The 13,423-nt window shown below is 42.8% G+C and overlaps 3 protein-coding genes across 9 annotated transcripts; 2 read left to right on the forward strand and 1 right to left on the reverse strand.

Annotated features, from left to right (window-relative positions):
• Positions 1 to 987: 987 nt before the first annotated feature.
• Positions 988 to 6,724, reverse strand: LOC124485400. Of its 3 annotated transcripts, XM_047046998.1 has the most exons (11): positions 6,696 to 6,724; positions 5,475 to 5,619; positions 4,977 to 5,267; positions 4,558 to 4,815; positions 3,822 to 4,175; positions 3,328 to 3,639; positions 2,931 to 3,062; positions 2,754 to 2,828; positions 1,766 to 1,849; positions 1,639 to 1,667; positions 988 to 1,550 (listed from the first exon to the last, which is right to left on the reverse strand). In XM_047046998.1, exons 2-11 carry the CDS (start codon positions 5,581 to 5,583, stop codon positions 1,509 to 1,511), a joined length of 1,686 nt encoding a protein of 561 aa, XP_046902954.1. In that variant the 5' UTR covers positions 5,584 to 5,619; positions 6,696 to 6,724; the 3' UTR covers positions 988 to 1,508. The 3 variants fall into 3 exon arrangements, 2 of the variants coding, with proteins under 2 accessions (XP_046902954.1, XP_046902953.1); XR_006958060.1 differs by lacking the exon at positions 6,696 to 6,724 and having other exon boundaries at positions 2,931 to 2,974; positions 5,475 to 5,823; XM_047046997.1 differs by lacking the exon at positions 6,696 to 6,724 and having other exon boundaries at positions 5,475 to 5,819.
• Positions 6,725 to 7,601: 877 nt separating this feature from the next.
• Positions 7,602 to 10,343, forward strand: zgc:162396 (uncharacterized protein LOC555292 homolog). 2 transcript variants are annotated; one of them, XM_047046860.1, is made up of 7 exons: positions 7,602 to 7,706; positions 8,152 to 8,304; positions 8,470 to 8,630; positions 8,945 to 9,158; positions 9,396 to 9,496; positions 9,721 to 9,858; positions 10,092 to 10,343. In XM_047046860.1, exons 2-7 carry the CDS (start codon positions 8,194 to 8,196, stop codon positions 10,180 to 10,182), a joined length of 816 nt encoding a protein of 271 aa, XP_046902816.1. In that variant the 5' UTR covers positions 7,602 to 7,706; positions 8,152 to 8,193; the 3' UTR covers positions 10,183 to 10,343. The 2 variants fall into 2 exon arrangements, with proteins under 2 accessions (XP_046902816.1, XP_046902815.1); XM_047046859.1 differs by lacking the exon at positions 7,602 to 7,706 and having other exon boundaries at positions 7,713 to 8,304.
• Positions 10,344 to 10,970: 627 nt separating this feature from the next.
• On the forward strand, positions 10,971 to 13,081 carry zgc:162780 (uncharacterized protein LOC555377 homolog). Of its 4 annotated transcripts, none has more exons than XM_047046996.1 (6): positions 10,971 to 11,321; positions 11,424 to 11,581; positions 11,816 to 12,032; positions 12,175 to 12,278; positions 12,466 to 12,561; positions 12,789 to 13,081. In XM_047046996.1, the coding sequence occupies exons 1-6, from the start codon at positions 11,211 to 11,213 to the stop codon at positions 12,883 to 12,885; spliced, it is 783 nt and encodes a 260-aa protein (XP_046902952.1). In that variant the 5' UTR covers positions 10,971 to 11,210; the 3' UTR covers positions 12,886 to 13,081. The 4 variants fall into 4 exon arrangements, with proteins under 4 accessions (XP_046902952.1, XP_046902950.1, XP_046902951.1 ...); XM_047046994.1 differs by having other exon boundaries at positions 10,972 to 11,321; positions 12,424 to 12,561; XM_047046995.1 differs by having other exon boundaries at positions 10,973 to 11,321; positions 11,421 to 11,581.
• Positions 13,082 to 13,423: the final 342 nt, after the last annotated feature.

A 13,423-nucleotide genomic window follows, 5' to 3' on the forward strand; every position in this document is an offset into this window, starting at 1 on the left:
ATCTGCAAGGTTGCTGAGCTGGGCAAGAGCTGGATAAACATTACCTTAAAAAGCCAACACGCTGGTGACAGTTTCACAGTTGTTCCTGCACATTGTGCATGTACGTGTGTATGTGTGTGTGTGAGAGAGTAAGCGTGTGGGTGATCTAGGTTTTTCTTTCATATTTAGTTGATTGGCAGTATTTATTTTATGTAGATTTATGTTATTTTATGAGAGATTTGATCAAAGAGCCCCCGACATAACAGTTGTACTAGCTTGCCCCCTATTGGTGATGTTCCACTACAAATGGAATGCAATGTACACATAAAGAACAAATTCTGAGCTGTTAAAAAGAAACCTGTGTAACAAAATCTGCTTGTGTTGACAACAGTGTTACAGGAGGCCCCCAGAGTAGCGGTGGCTTTTTCAGGGTACTTACCCTTGAGGCATCAGGTGACAATCTTTCTGTTTCTTATTGTGCTATAACAAAGGTCATTCTGTCTCAAACCAAAAGCTTACCACATGTCCTGATTTCCCCTCTCAGTGTCCCCTCCCTCTTCCGCCCACAAACCGTCATGGTGATGGGTAGCCATAGTGACAAACAAAGCATGTGTCAGCCTTGGCCCACTCTACTGTCACTTTCTTTTCACACCTGTGGTCCTTGTTATTGTGTGTGTGTGTGTGTGTGTGTGTGTGTGTGTGTGTGTGGGGGGGGGGGGGTGTTTTTGAATGGAATTCAGGCTATGTCTCCCCTTTCTCATTTTTGTCAGTTATGAAAGCTTTCATTTAACAAGACCTTGAATCCTTTCAATTGCTTTCCCTTACAATATTGTTCTCTTTTTCTGTCTCTCTTACTCGCATGCACACGCACCACACAAGCACCACAGAGTACGAGAAAGAATCTTGGTTCTCGTCTGCACCTGTCTGTTGGTGAAAGCCTTCATTATGGATGTGCTTCCCATTCATCCTGTGTGGGTTGCATACCTTTGTGAGTTAGAGAAAAAGATATTCAAGCAATTATTTTTTATCAGCAATTGCAGAAATAAGCATAGATAGTATTTAGCGAGTTGAAAGAAATGTACCCCTTTCTCAATTTCCTGTCCCTGGTACCTTGTGTTGACCAACAGCCCCCTCTCCTGCCTTCTTTGTGAAATGAAAATTACAGTAAAACAATGATTCATTTTTAAGACGACGTAAACGCAATTACAAAATGTAATTACATTAAAAAAGAGCACAGAGAGGCAGATTAATTAACACCATATCAGTACCCAAAAATGTATTTTCTATTTCTCTGCACATTTTCTCATCCAGACAGGGTAAAGGGCATTATCAAAATTATCAATTGAACTCAAGATGAAAAGGAAATGTAAGGTTGTAATGTATGGTGGTAGCCTACTATGGACGTTTGTAGCATAGGTAACAGTTCATTTTAAATAATCAATTTGTTAAGAAATACAGTATATGTTAAATCCAGTACTGAAAGATAAGCAAGCTTGTCCAGTATTTCTTTCCATATCACAATGGATTCTTCAATTTATGCTGACAGCTGAGTAGATTACACCATCCCCATCCTGTTGAATAAGAAAAGAACGATATAACGATTTTTTTTTCTGCACATGAATCTCACATCTACAAATTCTCAAAAAAAAATTACTGTACCCCACTTGTTTCAGAATTCCTATTTTGCTCTGTATAAAGGAAAAAGGTGCACATTTTTATCATAAAAACAAACAAATGTTTGAGAGTTTAGCCTGACCCATTGGATATTTTTTAATGATCAACTCACCTCTAGGCTTTAGCCCACTTAAAGAGATGCAAGAGTAATGGATGTCCATGTTGTTCTCTCCCTCTGTTGGACTCCTATGACTGTCTGGAACGACATTCACACACAAGATCTGGTTATCATTACTAGATCCTGTCCTCACCCTGTCCACATCTCTCACCCCACACAATGCAGGTGCTGCCAATGCAGAGTTACATCCAGAATGTTCCAGAGGTGGATCACCATGGATACGTCTGTACTGTAAGGGTGGGTGTCAACCTGTCCCACCTCTCATACGCTAAAATCGGTAGTTTCTGTACAATCTCAACTTGATGGCTCTCACACCCCATTCAAGATGTGGTCTGATTGGTTGGTCTTGTGTACAGGGGCGTAGCCAAGGGTAGGCCTGGGTAGGCACAGGCCTACCCAATTTGTTCTAAGGCCTGGCCAAAAACGAAAATATCTCCGAAAATGTTTCCACCGGGTGCACATCGTAAAGTAATTAAGTACAAAAAACGAAAAGATGCCTATCCGTATTTTTCTAGGCTTACCTAAAAATATGTTTCTGGTTACGCCCCTGCTTGTGTATGAGGGGAATTGTAATGCATTGTTTTGTGGATTCTTCATCTCCTGAGACCTTCTCCTCAGTTCTCCCTTATCCTACTGTCCTACTCCTTGCTCACCTCTTTCGTCTCTCTGATTTACAATGATCATGATAGAGTAGGTAAGATTTAAAGCTTTGATTTTGTAACATGTTTGCCTTGTAATTGATTTAATTCATTTGCAATGTTATTAAATGCATATTTCGTTTTAACCTTACTTTGACCCTTCTTGCTCTGATTTAACCCATAGAGTCAAATAACTGGAATGATATTTGTATTGGCATTATTTGATTCATGCTAATACACTGTTCAGTTTCCCATCTTCCTTTAAACCATAGGGGAATTGGTTTGGGTTGTTTGGCCAATATTTAACACCCTACAGTATTGTACCCAGTGTCTGTATAGATTACCTTTGTCTGGAGGGTTGTTTGTGACGTTACCGTAGACTGGGTCATCCTGATCTGTCAGAGAGGGTGACGCTACAACTTTCAAACGAGGAAAAGCACAAGGAGATTAAATCCCAATACATTACAGTGATATTGCTACGAGCATTATGTACCAGCTGAGAATAAAACCATACTACACACTGTTCAGCACAGGCCTTGAAGCTGTCTCTCTGTTTCTGGCTTTCCTGTAGTAGAACAGCAAAGCCACAGTCAGGATCCCAGTGAAGAGCAGCACAGAGCAGGCCACAATCATCCAAAGGTGAAAGGAGTTTGCTTTGCCACATATGAGACAGACAGACATGGAGGATTTCAGTCGAATGGTGTCACAGATTGAAATTGTGATTTGTTTTAAGGGCTGAAGCCTAATTTTTAAGACTGCGTCTAGATAGAAGAAGACTATCTCCAAGAGATGGAGAAGAGCTTCCATATCTAGTCATTTCTAGTTTTGCAAAAGTTATTAGGTTTTATATGTTGATTGAACTGTGTAATAATTATTCAGATTACTTCAATAGAAAGAAAAAATCTTCATTATTCCTACCTGCATTTCGTCTGGGTGTAACAGGAGTAGGGATCTTGTCATAGCTGTCTGTGAGGTTCAGGGGTACTCTGGCTCTGAGCAGGCCCTGAGAGAAGACCACACACTCCCAGAACAGCTGGTCTGTATGGAGGCTGGGCAGGGTCACACTGAGCAGCCTGCTGTCTGTCAGGACTTCCTGTCGGATCATCAGCACCCCGCTGCCCTCCCTCCTTAGCCAGGCCAGGGTCACTGGGACATCGCTCAGCTCTGACAGCTCACAGGTGAGGACCACTGGCTGGTCCCCATCCTCACCACCAGAGAGCGCAACAGAAACTGGTGGAGAAAAGATCATGACTCCATCTCATTCTTAGAAATGAACAATAAAATAATGAATGATATGTATGATATGTATAATATGTATGTACAATGACATGAATATACACTAAAACAAAAACTGTAGATTTAATATTATTGGTAATCATGTAGTGATAGTACTGTAGTGTACATGGACTTACCTTGAATAGTAATGAGTTTCACTAAGACACGCTCAGAACTTAAGACACGCTCGGAACTGTAGATACTCTCAGGACGATCAAATATGCATCTGTATTCTCCACCATCTTCAAATATCAGTGGTGAGATACGCATGGGGTAGTCAACACCACTGAAGGCAGGTGATGAGAACCGGTCTCGCTGTAACCCATCAGATGAGGTGCGTTTGGATGAGGTCATAACAACTTCTGTTGGTTGAGAAGATGAGGTCCTGGTCCATTTGGCTCGAAGGTATTCAGATTTACTCCTGCAACTCAGATCCACCTCACTACTGTTGCTGCTCTCTCTGAATAAAGTCACCTGAGTCTTAAATGTGTCTGAGAACAAAAAGAAACATGAACAAAAATGTAAATGGGAGGTCAAGTATTCAGTATTAAGACAAAACAGATACGTCATTATTCCATCAGTTTGTTTTAAGTTGAAGGTTAACATTAGACACTAAATTCTAAGTACATTAAATCAATGCCAAAACCGACAGCGCTTGATCATTTGAACATCAAATCATTTACTTGTCGTGAAGTCATGACTAGTAGACTTATTGATAGCACCTTTTTCAAAAAAGATTTTTACAGTTAAAATGCAACAGCACATGTAGGCACACATCAGTTACAATGTTCTTTAAACGTTTGCGTCATTTAGGAATATTTACTTTGCATATGATTGAATCACTAGTAATAAATCATACAATACTGTACACACATGCTTCTATGTCCAGCAAAAATCCTGCTCCAAATACCCGTGTTCCGTTGAGTCGGACTACACAGTCATATCGCTTTTTGTTTTGCTGGTCAACACTGTGGATGATGACGTAGGCTGTGTTGTTGTAGAACAATGTGGTGTTAGAAGAGAGGTTGTCCTCGGCCTCCCACTGCAGTGTGGCTGCCTCAGGCATATGAGGCAACTTACAGCTCATACTGACATCAGAACCCAGATCCAACAATAAACGTAGCGGCGTAACTTGAAATGGAAACAAATGGCAAAACTCAGTGATTTCGTAAACGTAAACAATCCCAATGACAATACAAATGTGAAACATGTGAAATTGTAGACATTGGTGAAGTTTTAAGCACAAAAAAATGAAATCTGAAGCTATAACAGAGAGAAACTGGTCAACTTACATTCAACAGCAAACACCTCAAATCTTGCCAATGGGAGTACATTTGGTTGTGTTTGGGTGAACAAAAATACTCCTGCAAGAGAAGACAGGGGCTCCATGGTTAGATCATGCTCGCCTCCTTGGGAAAACAGATTCGGACTATTCTCATTTATTGTGACAGATGACGGGGATTGGTTTCCATCATGTGGGGTCCTCAACCACTGGTACTGTGTCCCACGTTGTGTCAGTGGGGGAGATGGGAGAAATACTTTTTCATCACCATCCGCTACAAAGAAGACCTGCTTTGTTGACACTGTGAGGAGACAAAAGGTATATTATAAATTGCTGTGAGTAGACAAAGAGTCAGTACTATTTTCTCCCTGTATATTCTTTGGTGAGCGTGCCAAACACAACAGTTTAGCCACACTCTTTTTGTGCATGAGACTGTTACCATACTTCTTCTAAATGAAGGGTGTTCCAAAGATGTGTCATAATGTCTCTGGTACAACTGACCACTCACCTTCTGAAGACACAATGTGTATGTATCTGGATAGCCACATCAGGATCCACAACACCAGCGTACTCGGGAAATGTACATCTTTCACCATGTTAACAAACAGACTGTCCATGTCCAGTTACCATGTCTTCACCGTTAGGTTTTTCATCTGATATCCATAAAGTACATACCGGAAAAGGACTTAGTAAAAGAGGAAGGTATGAATTGTCGTTATGATGTAAGTTTTTTAAAAAGCAGAAGAAAAAGAGGAATGATGAGCGATGATGTCTACTTCTCTGCTGCATTTGTACATGAATCGTTCTCATATTGTAGGCCTACAAGGAATGTCACTTCCCACTAGAGTCTAGTATGAAGTGACACTGTCGATAGTAAGTAGAGAGTGGTGGCCACAAGCCTGGGAAGTGTAGGATCAGCACAGCATCACAGGACAGCCAGGTAGATGGACAGGAAGGGACTACAAACTCTGTGTGGCCTATCTTAGGAGACCGATGTCCACTTGGCAACTAGGTCCAAGTAGGATTAGAGAATGTGAAGGGACAAATAACACTTACAGTAACAGTGAGGGTGAGGTCCCCACCAGTTAAGTGTGAACTAGTGCAGCAGTTCACTCATAACACTGACTAAAATAAAGATTGTTGATGTAGTTTTAAACAAGAAATAAGTCTGTTCCAGAGGAGGAAAGCTCTGTATAAGAATGCCCAGTCACCCCATTGTTTTCTAGCCTGACGTTGTCATACTCATAATTCTAGTCAGAATATGAGTCTGATAACTCTCCGTTGGGCTTTGACTACAGGGCGTGTTTCAAACGAGCCTGGAAAACAAATGCCTCTTCGCTCAATTGGATAGATCTACAACCAATCAGAGCAACAGAGTATGTGACGTATGTTAAGCGCCGCATAGTTGTTGTCAACAGAACTAAACCCGAGCCTGTTTAAGGATCTTTATTATACATTCTCTGACTAAACTGCAAGCAGACTTGAAGTATGCTTGAAGAATGAATACAAAGATTTTTGCCGGTGTTGTAAAATTAATTTAAGGGTAGGGGAGTACTTGTTCACACGGTCAACCTTTTTGAGCGAAACAATAAAGGGCAATGCATATACGAACAAGTTCTCCGTTTAGGATTACAACTCCACAAAAGAAAAGAAGAAACCACAATGGCCACTGGGTTTTCATTGTGTCCCATCTTCTTCGCGACCATCGGCTGATAAATTAAACTTTTACCGAATCCCGTAGGAAGGACGGCACAAACATATTTTCCATCACAAATGCCTTGATCGCGTCTCTCTGTTCCTCTTTCAAAATTAATGCGCTGTCGATGTCTTCTAAAACAGACTCGATGGCAGAATCATAACATCCCAGATCTCCAGCGGTAGCAATGTTTGTTCAAAACGAATTCAACTTAAGCGCTCTTTTGTGACGTGGGTGATTACGTTACTGTTGATCATCTGTCCATCATCGTATAAAGCCCGCCCTGGCAATTTCATTGGTTCGCTCAGATTCTGGTTTTCTGTAGTTGGTCTCCAATACGAGTAGCCTGGCTGCCAGCCCAAAAGAAATTTGGTCGGGAAGTTGGGTCTGGGGAGGGTCTGAATCAAATTTTTTTGGGGCGGGGAGAAGTCGGGCTGGCAGCCAGGCTAATTGTTTTCAGCTACAGTAACTCACCACAACACTCATGCAACATTTCGACAACTGCTACCCACAGTAAGACACACTGCATTTAGGCTCCTAGACCACCAGAGGGTGATGGAGAAACTGGTGGAGATAGAATCTCTTAAAAATAACAATGAAAGAAAAATGCACTTAATTATGAAAATATATAGGGGTCCACAGATGTGGAGTGTATTGAATAAGTTGTCTCGATATTAAGAGCCATACTATTGCCTTCACAAAAACAATTATTTAAGCAAATATGTTTTCTTGAATATAATTAAATATGTCTGGGAAAATAATGATTATTTGACATTGCCCCCGTATACCTTCAGCGACTTACTAATTGTATCTTTTAGATGTGCACTCTGTTCTTTTGGATATATTAGAGAATATCATAGGCCAATGCTAATCATCACTCAACCCAAGCCTTTGTCCGCAACTGATTTTATATCGTATTTATTTATTTTTATAAACAAACCAGGATTTTGTTCACGAACGTAGGCATAACTGTGCTTCGGGTAATCAGGAGTTAAACGTGACGTATTTTGCACATTTCGGAGGCTGAGTAGCGGTCCTCTCCACGTAAGTACATTTTGTTTGAGAATGCGTGTCCTCGTCTGTCTTGAAATCTCCCAGAACCCTTTCTTGTATTACTGTCAACGTTTATCCTGTTAAGGCTTCAATATGTATTTGGCTGGTTTGGTTGGTTGGTGTACTAAAGTCCTTTCCTTATGGCAGACAGAGTTTTCGACGTAGGTTTCTTTTTTTTGCATTGGGATCAAGTGTGTGCGTGTGTGCGTATGTGTGAAGGTTTTTGTTCATGCTAGTTTAGTGGGAGTGATAATGGGAGTGGCCAATCGCAAGAAGGCTTAAAACTTCCAAATGTATTCACAGACATGCACATTTTGTGGATAGCTTGGTTACGAGCTAACGGACAGTTTTAAAGTTTATAATAACGTGATGCCTAAAGGAGTGTTAAAAAAAAGGATTGTTAGGTTTGTTACAAACTCACCTGTTGGTCCATTAGTTCCTTGGTTTACCAACACAAGACCCTTGATAGAAGAGTACCATGTCCTTCCTGCTGTTTGAGGGGCGACGTCATGCCTCAATCTACCAGAAGTACCGGATCGCACCCCCGCAGGAGGTCACAGACATTGTCCTAAACTACCTGAACCAGAAGGTGAGGTTGAGAGTGGGTTTATTGCGCTATAACATTCTGGAGAGGCAGTGTCTGCAGAGGGATTTTAAGGTCTACATTATGTGCTAAAAAAGATTGCCTGAGTCAAGTCTTTAGCGCTATACACACTCAGCCATTTATGTAAGACTGTGACTGTTGACTCCTCAGAAAGGACAGCCCCATGTGCTAGCTGTGGACCTGGGCTGTGGGACAGGCCAGAACTCCCGCCTGCTAGCGCCTCACTTCCAGGAAGTAGTGGGCATTGATGTCAGCAAATCACAGTTGGAGGAAGCCAGGGCAGTGTCAGGGTACCCCAATATCACCTACAGGTGAGTTTATGCCCGTGTGACATGTGAACACAGTGAAACAGCAGTTTGCAGAGACCAACGGTCAATGTTCACCTAGCCATGTGCAGTTAATATGTAATATACTTGACATGTCTGTGAAATATCTCAGATTCAATGCCTCTGAGCCTGACTTGAAGAATGTCGCTGTTGGCTAGCCAACCACTCTGTGACTAAGATAACAAAAAAGATAACAATGATTACAGATAACAACAGGCTTATAAGCCTCTTTAGTGACTACTTAATAGTGTTAGTTTTTAAACAGTTTTTAAACTAGCCTACTTCTGCTTTACTCACAGGAAGGGTACCGCTGAGGAGCTCCCGTTTCCGGATAGTTCCGTGGACCTACTTACTGCCGCCTCGGCGGCCCATTGGTTTGACCAGGCCCGGTTCCTGGTGGAAGCAGCTCGGGTCCTGAAGCCAGGTGGGTGCATGGCTCTACTGGGCTACACTGACAGCTTCAGCCTCCGCTATGGTTCCTGTGAGGACAGACTCAACCTTATCCATGCAGAGGTATGGACATTATTAATGTCAAAATTAATTGCCCCCAAAAATCAGATAGAAATACAACTGTAGATTACTCTCCTTTTTTTGAACCACAAAACCACAGCTAAAATTTTCAAATATAGCTGTGCTTCCTGTAATGGATTAGACTGGACCAGAAGTTTGATGTGGTTTCGACGCACAAGCCTATTTCTAGTCTAAGGTTGTGTCCCTGGTGTATCTTGTGTGCGTGCCCTGTGTCTTCAGTTCAAGAAGTCCCTGTTGCCTTACACCAGTACCAGGGTGGCTGTGGCCGATAGTAAACTGCAGGACCTCTACGCTGCTATCCCCTTTCCAGAGAAAGAGAGGTAAACCCAATCTAGCCAATCTCACACTGCGCCTTGTAGCTAAGCACAATAGGGACATGTGGTTTACAAAGTAGATGATTAAAAGGTACAGGGCCCCACAGATCTTGGCCGGGTTTCCCAGATTCGTCACGCTCTTAGAACATTATTAAGAAGCTCTTAGCGTTAAGAGCTTCTTAACGAATCTGGGAAACCCGGCCCTTATCTCTTCTCCTCTTCCCCATTAGGGTTGATTGTGTACAGGTGAGCCAGCCCATCTCAGTGAGGGCCCTGGTGGGCTTTCTGGAGTCCTTCTCCATGTACCAGGCCTACAGCAGGGCAGAGCCACAGGCTGCCAGCTCACTGCTGCTCCACACACAGAACAGGTGATATGAGCTGGTGAAATGACCATGACCCTAATCCAATAGAACCTTTTACATGAGTGGTGTTAGTAGGTACTACCTGAAGCCATGATGTTATTTTATAGAAACTACAGAGCTGATTGAAGGGGCTTCCTAGTGTGAGAGTATTCATATGCACTATACATACCTGAAAGTTTGTGAGGAAAGCAGTCCAGAAGTTAATCAGTAACTTAGTCAATGAACTGCTATTGTTGTAGGTTCCTGGAAGAAATGGGCGTGACTTCACCTGACACTGAGATGGAGATACACCTTGGATATTTCTGTGTCCTGGCATCCAAACCCAAGTGAACATTCCCAACAGATAGTCTTTGTTGCCATCGCCTAATCAACTACCACAGCTTATTCATAACTAGTAAACACTGCAGTCCTAATGCTTCTTGCTTCTGTGTAGTACCCTCTCAGTTTTTTTAATAAATCTGGTATCTTGTTTTGATGAATAAGGCCAACCATTTTAGGTTTGTGTGAACTTTTTGTCATGGTTTGGTAAGAACTCATCTGCATTCATAACATATTATTTCCACCTCACTAGAACACAATTAAGTCCCTCCCCCTCTATCTCCACAAGTCGTCTGATCGGTTGTGACAGACCCTTTGCCCGACATTGCCCCTGATGACACTAGCTCTGCTTCAGCTTCTTAAAGGGACAGCCCACTTTGCTCCACTATCATACTTGGTCAGTTTTGTCTGAAGTAGTCTAAACAAATCATTGTTTAATGTTGGCGCCGGTTTGTCAGTGCTTATTAATATATTGTGCATTGAATCGGAGCTATCCTCTTTCCATTGAAGTTATGTGCAAGTTGGTTGAGGTAAAACATGTGTTTTAGTACTATCAGTCCGCAGTAACTGGAATTACTGTCAACCCTTCACAATACATTTTAAGTTAACGTCTCTATTACATCAAAACAATTTGATTGATGACTATTTAATTTCTATCATTACATAATTTAAAATATTTCTGAAAGGATTTTTGCCTAAATCTTTTGAATCCATTTTTATAGGACTGTGCATGTGTGCCATATCCTCAACTCCAATTCAGTTGATATTCAACACTAGAATAGAATGTGGATTCCACAACATAACATTTGAGGACAAAAGGTTGAGCTAACAGGTTTCGCATGGAACTGTCCCTTTAAACCTCATCAGCAAACATGCCACACACCCCACCCCCTTCTGAATGAAGAAAAAAAAGGACACAGACCATGCATTGTTTTACGATAGCCCTTGGAAGGATAACCCTGGGAACGAAAAGCAGGGTTCACTTGTTGAGCAGCTAAGCAAACCAGTCCGAAGTTCTGTCTAGGAGGAGTTGAAGCACCATGGCTCACCGTCTGTTTGAGGAGAAGGAGCATGCTGCCTCCTACTGGAAATATCGAGTTTCTCCTTCAGCTCAGCTCATAGACAAGGTGCTGGTCTTCCTGGAGAAGAAGGTAGGAACATTTAGTACACACAAAACATTTTCCTTGTGTTGGAACTTTAATTTATAGCTGTCTTAAGTCTATTCCTGGGTTTCAATTATTTTGTTACAGAAGGGCCTTCCTTTTGAACTTGCAGTAGATGTAGGCTGTGGGTCTGGACAGGGAACTGGGCTGCTGGCCAATCACTTCTCAACAGTGGTGGGGACTGACATTAGCCCTGCCCAATTAGAGGTAGCCATGGAGCATGCCACTGCCCAGAACATCACCTACAGGTCAGTATTCAGATGTGGGTGTGGGTAACCATTTACATTTAGTCATTTAGCAGACGCTCTTATCCAGAGCGACTTACAGTAAGTACAGGGACATTCCCCCCGAGGCAAGTAGGGTGAAGTGCCTTGGCCAAGGACACAACTTCATTTTGGCACGGCCGGGTATCCAACCAGCAACCTTCTGATTACTAGCCCGATTCCCTAACCGCTCAGCCCTCTTTTCATGTGTGTGTGCAGACACTGTCCAGCTGAGAACCTGCCATTCGGGGACAGTTCTGTGGATCTGCTGACAGCCATGTCTGCTTTTCACTGGTTTGATCGACCACGATTCCTACAGGAGGCCAACAGGGTCCTAAAGCCAAGAGGTTGTCTGGCCCTGATCAACTACACCATGGACATGGAACTGAGCCATGCAGACTGCTGCCCCAACTCTCTCAATGATGTCTGCAAAGAGGTAGGAACACAGAAACCACACAGAAGACATGTTAATGAACATCAGATATTTAATGGGATGCATCCCACCACCCCACCACTGGACACTAGCAATGCAAGATTACCTAATGAATCCAGTCCCTGAATTATTATTTTTTTAACAGTTTTATGCAGCACTGCAGCCCTATCGTAATCCTCACCTTGGCCCAAGCTCTGTGGAGCTCTACAGACAGACCTACGAGGCCCTTTCCTACACAGAGAAGGAATGGTAAAACAGCAAGATGATTATCATCCATGTCGACTGGAGAAGCCTTTCTGGAGCCTAAGCGGAAAGCCAATAGACACCTAGTACTTATTATACATATGTGCGATGATGTGATATGTGTGTGTGTGTGCATGTGAGTGTACTGTAGGCAGAAGTGTGTGTGGGTTAGGAGGTCTGTGCCTGTGTCCAGCTACATAGGGATGGTGGAGTCGTTCTCCAGCTACCAGGCCCTGAGGCAGAAGGACCCAGAGGAGGCCAGGAGACTGTCCAGCCACATCACACACAGGTCAGAGTCACGTATAGCCCATTAACTTGCAATGTACAATCTCTACCTCTCACTCTCTCTCTCTCTCTCTCTCTCTCTCTCTCTCTCTCTCTCTCTCTCTCTCTCTCTCTCTCTCTCTCTCTCTCTCTCTCTCTCTCTCTCTCTCTCTCTCTCTCTCTCTCTTCTCTCTCTCTCTCTCTCTCTCTCTTACCCCTCTCTCTCTCTAATCTCTCTATCACTTTTCCTAGGTTGTTAACAGTAATGGGTGTGACTTCATCAGAAACAGAAGTGATAGTTGGAGTTCGATATTTCTACCTACTTGCCTGCAAGCCTGGGAATGAATGAGCCCCAAGCCTGACTCCAGTTCACCTGGGTCCTGCCGAGCAGCACTCACTGGATCTCTCCAGGGGAACCTTTGTGTGCCCAGTGCTGATACAAAAAAATATATCAATTAGAATACTGAATCTCTTCCGATCTCTCATAGGCTGTATTTCATTTAACACACACGTACACACACACACACACACACACACATTGGGGTTGACTGAGCAGCTGCAAGCATTTCCTCTGTTGTTGTTTTCCACCCCATTTCACAAGTTGATTCCAGAGTAATGAGCCATAGTGTATTTTCAATGGCATGAAGAGGGCAGGGATTTGAGCAGGATCTGTGGAGCTTACTCCTCTGAGCTTACTCCTTGGTTCATTCCACTGGGCTGAAGCGAAGGGGAGAATGATGGCATAACCACAGTACAAGGCCAGACTGAGGAACGCTCCCCTCTATTGACTTCTTGTTCCACTTCTTTGATCAATAATGTTCCATGGCTGCACAGCAATGCATGGTCATGCTAGAGTTACAAGATAAATGGACTCGCTTGGATTCTAT

Source organism: Hypomesus transpacificus, chromosome 23 (assembly GCF_021917145.1).
Source record: "Hypomesus transpacificus isolate Combined female chromosome 23, fHypTra1, whole genome shotgun sequence".
NCBI lineage: Eukaryota > Metazoa > Chordata > Actinopteri > Osmeriformes > Osmeridae > Hypomesus > Hypomesus transpacificus.

Coding starts and splice junctions, on each gene's coding strand:
- zgc:162396 (XM_047046860.1), top strand. CDS start 8,194: ATGTCCTTCCTGCTGTTTGAGGGGCGACGTCATGCCTCAATCTACCAG. Junction 8,631..8,944: donor TACCCCAATATCACCTACAG/GTGAGTTTATGC, acceptor CTTTACTCACAG/GAAGGGTACCGCTGAGGAGC. Junction 9,159..9,395: donor TCAACCTTATCCATGCAGAG/GTATGGACATTA, acceptor CTGTGTCTTCAG/TTCAAGAAGTCCCTGTTGCC.
- LOC124485400 (XM_047046998.1), bottom strand. CDS start 5,583: ATGGACAGTCTGTTTGTTAACATGGTGAAAGATGTACATTTCCCGAGT. Junction 4,176..4,557: donor TTTGCTGGACATAGAAGCAT/GTGTGTACAGTA, acceptor TTTTGTTCTCAG/ACACATTTAAGACTCAGGTG. Junction 1,850..2,753: donor AAACAACCCTCCAGACAAAG/GTAATCTATACA, acceptor ATGTCGTTCCAG/ACAGTCATAGGAGTCCAACA.
- zgc:162780 (XM_047046993.1), top strand. CDS start 11,211: ATGGCTCACCGTCTGTTTGAGGAGAAGGAGCATGCTGCCTCCTACTGG. Junction 11,322..11,420: donor TGGTCTTCCTGGAGAAGAAG/GTAGGAACATTT, acceptor ATTTTGTTACAG/AAGGGCCTTCCTTTTGAACT. Junction 12,562..12,788: donor TCCAGCCACATCACACACAG/GTCAGAGTCACG, acceptor CACTTTTCCTAG/GTTGTTAACAGTAATGGGTG.